General features: G+C 35.2%; 1 protein-coding gene and 1 long non-coding RNA gene across 2 annotated transcripts in view; one reads left to right on the forward strand and one right to left on the reverse strand.

The window, feature by feature from the left end:
• Nucleotides 1-12256, forward strand: part of LOC121419898 — a 100999-nt gene that overhangs the window by 14277 nt on the left and 74466 nt on the right. Inside the window, exons 7-9 of the mRNA XM_041614381.1 lie at nucleotides 87-245; nucleotides 9006-9142; nucleotides 11064-11123. Coding sequence (XP_041470315.1) covers nucleotides 87-245; nucleotides 9006-9142; nucleotides 11064-11123 — 356 coding nt within the window. The remainder of the gene's footprint in view (nucleotides 1-86; nucleotides 246-9005; nucleotides 9143-11063; nucleotides 11124-12256) is intronic.
• On the reverse strand, nucleotides 3578-7912 carry LOC121419920. The gene is made up of 4 exons (XR_005970659.1): nucleotides 7612-7912; nucleotides 6656-6739; nucleotides 6187-6396; nucleotides 3578-5189 (listed from the first exon to the last, which is right to left on the reverse strand). It is a non-coding gene; the product is annotated as an uncharacterized LOC121419920 (long non-coding RNA).

Genomic DNA, 12256 nt, shown 5'->3' on the forward strand with positions numbered 1-12256 from the left:
GACATTTTCACTTTATATACTGACTCTGCCAGTAGACCTACTTATCCTAACAGTATAACCCTTAACTGTTTGTGTTGCTATGTCAGGAGTCTTTCAGGCAACTGGAATACCTGGAGAGTGAGCCATGGCTGGGACGCAAGCCCATCATTCATTCTCCCCCTCATCGTCCCAATGCACCAGTTGAGGTACAGCCCTGGATACCACCTGTTGTCACCACCACCATGTCCACTACCGGTCCTGTACAGGTGAGACTGCCAAGCACCATCTTCCTTGCTACATCTTACAGATTCGATAATCATGAAATGCTTCTTGGTATAATCTCTCTTGTCTGCTTTTGAAACCAGGGTATCTAACTTGCTGAACACTTTCCCACTCGTGTGCCCCAGAGTGTGTTCACAGTGTATCCTGTAGGGTGTTTCACAGTGTGTTCACAGTGTGTCCCACAATTTTCACCAGAGTGTGTTCAGTGTGCTTCACAGTGTGTTCACACTATGTTCACAGTGTATACCACAATGTGCACCAGAGTGTATAAGTGATCCCATAGTGGGGTCACAATGTGTTTGCAGTGTGTTCACATTGGCCCGAATTCACAAAGGAGGTTTAAACCCCGAGGGGGTTTAAACCCCCTCCTAGGTTTTTTAGTCCATGGTTTAAACCCCGAGGGGGTTTAAACCCCCTCTCTGTTTCACGAACGATGGTTTCTTTAGTCCATGGTTTAAAATTAAACCATGGTTTAAACCATGGTTTTATTTTAGTCCACGGTTCTGAGCATGCTCAGTAGAGCGTATGTTGTCTGCTACGTCTTTGCTGACCACGGCAAACAGGGTTCGAAAATCCAGAGTCTGGGGTATAAAATACCGAAATTTGCAATCTCAGTCGATTACATGAAATGAAAGTACATTAAAAACGTATTCATTGTTTGATGAGTCGAATTGTATTGTACATCCGCTATTTTTATATACATCACAAAATGCAATAAAAATGAAAATTTGTCTCAACCATTGCGGTCGTCTGCGCGTCGACGATAATCTCATGTCGGTCCCATCCGTAAACATCGATGTCATGTTTTTAATCATTGAATAAATTTAATTCGGCTGAAAAGAAAATGACAACAAACAGATGTAATATAAAGATTACCCGATGAAACTTGAAGTATGAATATAATTACTTCATCAGTTTCAAGATTAAGTAGTATCTTATCAGATCGCTTTCTCTTAATACTTACCTTTTTGGTGTTAAGCGGCATTTAATATGAAAATAAGCTGTTGATTTTGCATGTCTACGATCTCGATCGCTAAGTTTAGTTGAGGCTGAGCTGAGAGTTAACAACGCGCATGCCCGTACAGTCGTCCGGCAACCAATATTCGAAAAATATATGGGTCTTCTAATGCTTTTTCAGTATAAAAACAACAATCATAACAAAGATTGTCGATCAGCTGTTCTTACGTCATAATCAAAATTGCGAAACGACCTTTGAATCCAGTTCCATCTCCAAAAATATCAAAAAAATTAAATTCAAATGTAAATTCTAGAAAGAACACGCCCCAAAATTTTCTGAAGTAAACTCCTCCAATTTGCTTATTTTCCTTTCTTAAAATTGAGACCGCCCTGATTTATTCCCTAAATCTTGACTTTATTTTGTTAATGGTAATCAAAAGTGCATCCTATAACTCTAGCACGCATAAAAAATAAATATTTGTGGATCACTGAAACATTGGCTGAAATCCCTACTCAAAATAGTTTAGTTCTTTTATGATGGTGAAAAATACAAGGTCATTCAAAATCGAAATAAAACATATATTTGGGACGAGATGACCCGACTTTTGGAAAGATAACCTTTTTGGGGGTGGGGTAGTTGTAGCTAGAATTAGAAGTTTATTTTATTCCCCCCAAAAAATAGAGGTTTATCATATATATTTCCTGAATATTTTTTTATCAAAATAAATTATATCAATTTCAATTTCTCATTTCAATTTGAAACTTTTCTCAATAGTTACACAATATTGAAGTGAAAGTGATGAAGTGTTCTCTCTCGTTCTCATAATCTTTCTCTTGTTACCGCTCATTTTCTTTCTATATCTCTCTCACACACCAGCGTACCTACGGGAGGCAGACTGCCCCCCCCTGACGAGTCACAACCCATGTAAGGGACCTATCCCTGCCCCCCCCCCCCCCCCGACGAGAAGTTTTTTTTTTTTTTGCTTTTTTTCTGGTACGAAATCCTTTTGTGATTGAAGACCCCTTTTTGTCATTTTTTTGCGGACGATTTTGCCCCCCCCCCCTGTGGAAAATCCTAGGTACGCTACTGCACACACATTCACCATCCTACTACCTTTTTCTCTCTGTCACCCCCTCCCCTTGCTCTTTCAAAAATGCATCAACAGAAAACCTGTAATAAGAAGCATCTTACATCAAAGCAGTTTAAATATTTTAAAGTTAGCTATTTTTTTATTTCAATATTTCAAGGCGGTGTACATAGAGAAATCATGAAAATTTCAATATACAAGCATATAACTATTTCCTGTCTTAATGATTGTACAACAAAATACCTTGGCAAAAAAATATAATGGAAATATTTTCAAATGTCAAATTCATTAGAGTGGACATTCGATAGGCATATAATATTCTCAGTACATGTACATGTAATGTATTAATCCAATGAACAATGTTTCTCCCCCCCCAAAAAAAAAAATATATATATATATATATATACATTGCAGGTCATGTATAGATCAAGTTCCAATAACACCTAGCAAAGCCAGTGCATCTACTTTGACTTCACTCCCTTCACGCTTATTTTTTGTAACTGTGTTGACATTAATTAAAAATAGATTTTGGTTTTTTGAAGTGATTTTTTTTTATTAATTTAATTCTCCAATTAATTCATTTTCATACATACAAAATTCTTTTAATAAGTTAGTTTAGATCATTTATGCATTTAATTTTGTTGAAAATCTATATAAATATCAAGCATTCCCAGAATTAAACTATCATCTTTATTTCCCTCAACCATGGAATACGGCAACTTCAAATCCAGCACTGCCTCAAGTTACACCACCCAAACAACCAAGTGCATCTACTCTGATTTCGTTTTCCCATTCTGGGTGAATATTTCTCACAATATATCTGACATCCCCCCATAATATATATAAGGGGGTACTTATAACAAAAGTGCAGAATACAATTTTCCTACTAGTGAAAATCCTTTGAAGCAAGCACTATAAAATTGCATTCTTAATCCTTATTGTAATACATGATTAGAAAATACTCTTGCATATAAGAACTTTAAATAGAACCTAATCAAACATCCTGCCCCCCCCCTCCACTTCAAATCCATCATTGACTGAAAGACATATCTCAATAAATCAACCGTGTAAAGAACATTTATCTTTTAAATATTTTATGAAACAAAAATATGTTTAATAATCTATTGAAATAAACAGTTCTTAAATTAGGAAATGCATCCTCACAAAATGAAAGGTCATTCTTCTTTTTTATGCTTGTTGCAATTAATACACAAATAATGATTGCAAATGTGAAAACTCCATGTCCAGTTGAAGCTTTTTTGAATAAAAACTATCTCACATAGTGGACCTCTCAAAATACTTCCCAAATCATAATATAATTACATTATCAAGAGTATTCATCACTTTCCTTGAAACAAAATAATAAAACCCTCCCAACTGAGATGAATGTGACACATTGTTGATATTTATAAATCTGCAAAAGAACAGAAGTTCATCTATTTCTTTCACAACAAGGACAAATTCTACAAATTCATTTGTCTGAGGTATCAAGGAAACATTCCCAGACTGGTGGAATTTCTTCAAAATCGCATTCCTCTTCAAGGTAATTTAGTATCATTAAAATTACCATGCCTGTTTTTCCCTTTTCCATTGACCCTTTCTGCCAGAATATTTTTGGCCAGACTCATATATATATCAGAAGTAGTTGAAATAGATGTTAAATACTGTAGCAAATTAAACATGATCCCCAAATCAAGTACAAGTACATGTACATGTAATTACAAGATCAATTGGATGCACAATACACTGGTACACACAAAATAATCTGAATATACTACAGATATGTAGTAAGGTATTTAGAGGTGAAGAGGGATTTATAAAACTGAACTGGGAGGGTGAATCATTTGAAGCATGAAAAGGGCTTCAATATATGGATGTTACCAGATTCAAACAATTCAATGAACTGTGCACTGAACATTGTATACTTCTGAAAAGAATGCATTGCATTGTTGTCTGTTTTTAAAGAAATTTTTATAATTAAGTCTTTAATGTTTTCAAAAATTCAATTTATGGTTCCGAGAACAATCAGAAAACACAATGTACATTGGTGTCAGAAGCTGAACCTATCAAGTAGAGAGTTACCAGTACGTTAAACAACATACATCTTTGACAACATGATTTATAGTATGTGTTTTACAACAGTACTGTTACTATATGTTATGTACTTAAATGCATTTCAATATTGAATTTTAACCCTGCAGCAATACCACAAACCTTTGTTCTGCAAAATGGAATTTGAATTACCCATCTCAAGGAAAAAAGAATCATCTGTCAGAAGAGTTTGAGCTGGTAGAAGTGCATGCCATTAGAATTGAAGTTCAATGGAAGAAACATGGTCTCGACTTTATAAATAAAGAGTACAAGATGAGAGTGAAAGAACATGATATGAGATTGAAAGAGCATGAAACGAGATTGAAAGACACGATATGAGCTTGAAGGAGCACAAACTACGAATGGACGTTTTGAATAAAGAAAGAGAGGTTACTGAAGCTAAGCTGCAGGAATCACAGGGTTATAATAATCAATTTATTAACAAATAAAGAAGTAAAGTATTCTTCATAAATTTGAATGAACTCTGTGTTTCTATGTTCTTAATGCTTTTGCCATTGTTATAGGCATTCCTCTCCACATGAAGTTGGAAGGGGTATATAAGAAGCATATGGCCCAATCCCCCCCCCCTGGCTCTTGATGTAGACATGTGTCCCATCAATTGCACCTTTCACTCCTGGAAATCTAACAGTTAGATAGAACTGTCTCCGAGTTGCTTCAACTTCTTCTCTTGTAGGAATCTTCATGTATTGCCTCTTCCTTCTTGCTTTAGCTTCTGACACATTGATGACTGCGATATTGCTGCCTCATCACCATGCATCTTTTAAAATGATCCTGTAAAATAAAACAAACCATATGGTTGATAGGTGAGGTGATTGTTTTGAGGTAATTTAAAACATTTCATTGAAGCACATACAGATGTTAAACAATGAATATTCATCTTGTACAAATATCATACAATTTTCTCCAATATATTTTAACAAGTGGAACGCCTTTGGCAGTCTCGCCATCATTATGCGATTCAATATAGCAGCAGTGCTGACTTCAAAAACAACTATTGAAAATTTTTTTGCCCAATGCTTTAATGACTTTTTACCTTGAAGTTTTGCACATCTTTTGATTAAAGGTAAAAAAAAATAATTGGGTTGTACAGTACCCAAACAATGTACCATCAATTTTTAATTTCAGTCAAGTCGTCACTAGTGAATTATATTTGTGACAGAAATTGAGGAAACAGAATTGAAATTAATAGAGAAGTGACATAGAAGCATTTTTTGTGAAATATGAATAAATTTTGCATAAATTAACATAATTTTCTAGTCAAAATTTCAAAAGTCTGTGTGGAAAATTGGGGACCCTCATGTACATGTAGCTCTACCAGACGGATGAAAAAAAAATCAAAATTGGTCTACAAATACAGAAGCATTTTTTGTGATTATGAATTTTGCATAAATTAGCATGAATAAATTTTGCATAAATTAGCATAATTTCATATTCAAAATTTCAAAATTTTGTGTACAAGTTTGGTGAACCTCATGAAGCTCTACCACGGGTTAATGGCAAAATTTATAACTCTAACCTGACATAACAGTTGTAAAAGCAGAGCCTCACTACTGCTGTGGTAGTTTTGGAATTTTTAAATTATGCAATTCATAGGTACTTGACTGTTGCTGAAATGATACTCTTATTTATGTCCTCCTTCTCTGATTTCTAGATATTGTCATATCAGCTTTATCTGGAGTCCTAAAATTATAGAAACAATCTCAATCATTTAGATTTAACAGTGCCAAGAAACATTCAATAATCGTTTATGAAAAATTAAATTACTTACCCACTGCATAAAAATGGAGAGTTGTCAACACCTGCAAATAAACAGGAAGTTGATCTATCCTCTGAGCTGTGTGTCCCTCTTCATTTCGGCTTCCAGCATATTGGTGACGGTTTCTTTTGACAGTCGATACTGATCTCGAGATGGCCCATCCTTGTACGATTTCAATGGATTTTTAGCATCATGTAGCCCACAATGTCTTGGGAAAGGTAGCTGTATGCAGAAGAGTTGAATATTATTTTTAATTCTTTTAATTTGTGATCTGTATAATCATTCCAAACTGTACATGTGCATGTAGATTTGATCTGCCAATATAATTACTGCAATCTTAATTTACTTCCTGAGATTAACAAAAACTACATTCAAGCCATTTCATTTCTTCAGTCTAAATATTTCATGTTCGATATCTTAAATCATTTCAATAATACTTTTAAACAAATCAAAACAATGTAAATCAAATTAATAATCATACCTCTTAGTAATTTAAAGCTGTGAAGAAGATGGAGATAATCCATAGAGACCTACACTGTATGGTACCTCTGATGCCGATGTAATTCTGTGAAACAATGGTCAAATTAAAAAAAAAAATAATTTTTCATTAAAAAAAAAATATTCATTGGTTTATCACTTTTTAAATGCAAATCTCACAGTAAACACTGTGAATGATAAATAAATAAAAAAAACATTGTTATAATTTGTTTGAAACTGGAATATGCCTTTCAAAATTAGGCCTAGGCCTAACGACTTAACTTAAATTTTTTTTTGTGGGGGGGGGGCTCTATTTTCTCTATTTGCAAGTGAAAAGACTTTAGACCAAATTTTGAGTAATCAACTCTTTAATATTCCTAAAGCCTCAAAAATTGGCCTGTGCTGAAAGCAAAAAGGTAGGTCTCGATCTACAAATGTATATTTTGAATTTGAAATGCAATTTAGGCTTTTTAGTAGGTCCTAGGCCTACGAAGTTTAGTCAATCAAGGCAAATTCAAAATCAAATTGAAAAAAAAAATCTTTCTGACTCTGAGTTTCTCCTCTTAAAATGCACCAAATAGTACAAAAATTATGTAGATTTAGATATTTCATTTTCATCTTGACATTGACAAATTAAGATATAGATGGCATAATAATATAAATATCCTCGTGAAGCTCATAATTCATAAAACAAGTAAGCCCGGCCGGCCCGCGGCTGAGCACCTTCAATTCGTTCAACAACACAGCGACAAAATATCCCAACACTTAAATGCACGGATGGGACTGTGGCAATACACACGCGACGATAAAGTGCATCGTCTGGACTTGTCAATACCAAAACCTCGTTCGCAATCATGAAAAACAACACTACCAATTTCATATAACTGCTTAAAACGTATCAATATATTCCAGAGAAGGAAAGCGGGAATTTTTTTTACGAATTCAAAGAAGAATACTTACGAATTTCTAATCAAGAAGACCACTTGTCAGGTCCAGGACCGCAAGAAAAATTTCCTTAGCTTCGCGGGCTTCTCACAAACTTCTCAAGTGCGCATGCTCGTAAAATTAAACCATGGTTTAAACCACATCTAAGAGCAGACTAAAAAATATGACGTTTCATGACGTTTTATGACGCATTTAAACCCCCTCGGGGTTTAAACCTCTTTTGTGAAACGCAAATGAAAAACCCAGCTCGGGGTTTAAACCAGGAGGGGGTTTAAACCACCAAAAACCAGGAGCTAGGTTTTTCGTGAATTCGGGCCATTGAGTTCACAGTGTGTCCCACAGTAGGTTCACACAAAGTGTTCACAGTGTGTTTACATTGAGTTCACATTGTGTTCACAGTGTATCCCACAATCTGCCACAGAGTGTGTTCAGTGCATTTGCAGTGTATTCACATTAAGTTCAGTGTGTCACACAGTGCATCTTGCAGTGTATTCTACATTGTGTCTCACATTGTGCTTCCAGTTGTGACCCCAGTGTGTTCACATTGTGACCATAATATGACTCACAGTTTGAAAACATTGTCACACTTTAAATTTGAGAATTTGAACAGTGTGTATTTCATCTTTACATTGTAAACTGTGTGAAAACTCACACTGTTGATGTGTCCATACTGGAATTATCTTCACACTGTTTAATTTGAGCATTTGAACATTATGAATAACACCTTTACATAGTCTTCTATGAGAACATACTCTTAGAAGATTGTGACAGCAGTGTAAACACACTTTGAAAACACTGACACTGTAAACACACTTTGAAAACAGTTTGACAGTAGTTTGACAGCACTGTATTCACACTGTGACAACACTGACACTGTGTTCTTTCAAGCTTTATGATAATTTGCAAAGGGAAATTCTATTTGATGAATTTCCATTTGTTGGTAAACAAAATGCACATTCAATATTGATCTCCAATTGCACATTTTTATTTCACAATTGTATGTAAACTTTTGTTTCCAAAGGACCCAGTCCTCCTTGGGGTCAGCCTTGTGTTCGAATTTATCCAAAAGTACCATTATATTAAGCAGAAAATCATTATCCCTATATTCTATATTTCCACAATCACAAAATTTTACCTTTTTTGTTGTAAGTGTACGCTTGGGTGGCGTCAAGTCTCACTAGATCTTTGTCGTAGATATTGCTGATTCAGCAAAGCAGTATCAAATATTTTTCAAAGAGGAGAGAGCAATTTATGCAAATAGAAATTTTGTGAATTTATAAAAAAAACATTCTCATAAGCTCATCATCATTAAAAACCAAAGTGTTTTCTTTTGTCTTGGATCAGACCTAGTAGAGATTAAACATGTAATAAGCAAGAATAAACGTTGAACATCTCTGTTCTAACCACAGACGGTAACCAATGGTGTTCCTCAGACGGTAACCACCACCCAGTGGAGACGGGAGGTCACTCATCAACAACAGCCCATTGAGATTACACCTATCACTAGGGAGGTTACAGAAGATGTGGAAGCCAGGAAACCAAGAAAGTGAGCTATGATCAACTACTATCAATTTATGTCATCTTGACATTTGGGAGTTTTCACTCAGCGACATATGGAGGATTGAAGCATTCTCGAATACCCATCATGACAAAGAACCACAAAGGCCCAAATTCACAAAGGTGGTCTTGAAACCCACGATTGAATCCATGGTTTATGCAGATTTTCTGCATAAATTACTCTTAATTTGGCGCATATCGGGTGCGTGTATAAAAACGTCCAAAGCTGATGCGTGCTTTTGTCACAGTACGCCAAATTGATGCCTGTTACCATGGTTAGATACGCTATTTTATAAATGAGTCCTGATGATTCATGAATCCTCCATATGTCACTGAGGGAAAACTACCTAGTATCGGTCTGTGCTTTACACTATTCTTTAGAATTCAGATACAAATTTGCTGGAGGAAATCTTGAGCCCAATTGAGGAGATCTCTTATGAATATGTAGATCTGAACTTACAAAGAGGATCGCAACTTAAGAGGATCCTAAGTAAGAATGAACAATACAGACTCAAAATAAATCTTACTTTTTTGTTCACTATAACTTATGATTTGTATGTATTATTAGAAAAGCAAACCAATGTTAAGTTTGAAATATCAGTATCTGAGAGGTAATAACTGTTTGAACTTGATGTCAAATTAATAAATCATATCTTTCAAATCTGTCAAACTACTTTGATTATTTCACAACTATAGCAATATAGGTGTGCAGTGCAGTGTCAAATATTCTGCAATATCTAGCTCTTTGAATATAAAACAGAAATGTGTGGTTTTCATTCATAGTATGCTTTTCCCTTTCACTGCTTTTTGTGCCATTGCAATGTTCAGCGCAATGTTGTATCCACCAATGTACATATATTCTGGCAAAAAGCAACATTTTATTATATTTCTTATTGCTTATATTTTTGCTTCTACCACTTTCAAATTAGATTGATGTATACTTGCGAAAACAAGCTTCAAGTTTTATATTTATGTGTTACTCATGTTATTCATTGTTTCACTGTGTAATATGATTCACAATTTAATGTATTTTGATGATTTCACAAAAGAGCTTTTTTGCACATTTTTGCTGTCACTTTTAAATAGTATGATCACTGTGGCTTAATAGTTGATGATAGAACAGAAAAATCCTGTGTTCATGATGTAGAGGGGAGGGGGGTTTGGCATGATGAGCTCTGATAATGCTTTAAATCTCATATTTGCCCCAAATCACTCGAAAATTATATGGTGATGCGGTTTGTAGATAAAACGTATTTATTATTTGATGCAGAGAAGCAATGCAAGTTTACAGGGATATACTTTTGTTCTAAAATCTTATATCATTATACATGTAGGTATAAATCTACATTAATATAATGCAGATCAAAATCCGTAGGCACCATACTTAAAGTCTGTTTTGCATCTATCCGGCAAGAATCTTGCAGTGTCTTTTCCTCTATCATCCTCACATTTCCCACTGTGGCAATTGCATCCTTTGGCAGGGTGTTTATCTAGATTTGTCTCTCATAACCCAGGTGTAGTAAATAGGTACCAAGTAGGAAGGAAGCATTAGATGCTTGAGCACCTAGTCAGGGTAGCTGTGCAAAAGCTTGGTTAATAATTTGCAGCGCTAGATAAATATTGCATATCATTGTCATTATTATTCATTTTCACCATATACAACATAATGGAATGCTGTATTATTAATATCTGCTGTGAAAATGCAACACAGATGATAGACTTTTTGTTAGGTGCTTTTTATAGATTGTGACACATAGTGGGATGTTGTCAATCAATTATGAAAGATTCTGAGGACATTATAGTAAGCTTCCATCTGAAGATGCAGGACAGACCACACTTTTAGTTAGCTACCCTGTAAAATATAATCAATAAGAAAGTTAATTTGATTTAATTTGTTAATCTGCCTTCAGTATTCTCGACCCTCCTCCAAGTCTTCTTGAAGATGTGGTGGAACCACCAACAGTATCTCCGTAGGTCACCCTCTCAAAATTATATTGAGCGTGATCCCCTACCCCCTTCCTCAGTCCTTGTTATGTTTATTGCATTCGGAATTTCATTGACTTTGTATGTATTTGGTGCTCTAATTCTGTGATAGTCCATCACACCCACTTAGTCTACTGTGAAATTGGTCCAACAGATTGGTTCAACCATTACTTGACTTATTATTCACTGGGTCTAACTATCATTTATCATCATGCAAAGATGCTGTGATATTTTACTTTTTTATACTTGTTATTTTTTACTCTAAAATCATTGAATTAAAATTTGGTTCACAAGCAGGTCATTCAATCATAAGTGTTGTTAAACCAAGTGGATGATAATTGGAATGGGTATAGCCTATCTGGGAATTCAGCAAATTGGTAATTGGGTTAAGAAGCAATGAGACCAAATGGTTAGTAGAAAAGCTTGTTGTAGATGAAATAGAATTAGACCGTATTGGGTGGGACCAAACAGAGCAGTGATTATTGACCAAGTGGCAATTTACTGTATCATCCTGATTCAGTCTACCCTTCTTTTTAAAATTTATTCCCTGTATTCTCCCTCCTTCAGATCGCCCTTTCTTCCTTCCTCTACCTCCCTCCCTGTTAGTTCTCCCATACAATGAAGAGAGAAAGAGTGTACTGGACTTTGACCATTTTCCTTTCCCCTGTCAAATCAAAATTACATTTTTGTATTCAACCCAATCGCATATCTATCAATTTGATAGGGCTATTCGGAACTCACTAAACATATTCTTTATCATTTCAGTTCCCTTTTTGTGATGTACTGTTTATCTGTTGCCATCTGACTCAATCAAGTTTGCCCCTCTTTGTATTCATTTGATACAAATGCCCCCCCCCCCCCCCCCCCCGTCTCCTGCCCCTTGCCTTGCCCCTTGCTCCCATCGTCCCCTTCCCTTGCAACCCTCATCTAACCTCCTCTCTCCACCCACCTTGATTGCTCTGCTGTGATGGCTCATCTACGGAGGCAGATTTCATTATGACTAACTACTGAATGAAAAGCATATCAAATTGAGTTAGCTTATTATTCATAATGTAGAAATAATGTTGAAATGCTTAATTTTACCTCCAGATTAACAAAGTGGAAGAATAAAATTACCATA

The sequence above is a fragment of the Lytechinus variegatus genome, chromosome 1, assembly GCF_018143015.1.
Source record: "Lytechinus variegatus isolate NC3 chromosome 1, Lvar_3.0, whole genome shotgun sequence".
Classification (NCBI taxonomy): Eukaryota; Metazoa; Echinodermata; class Echinoidea; order Temnopleuroida; family Toxopneustidae; genus Lytechinus; species Lytechinus variegatus.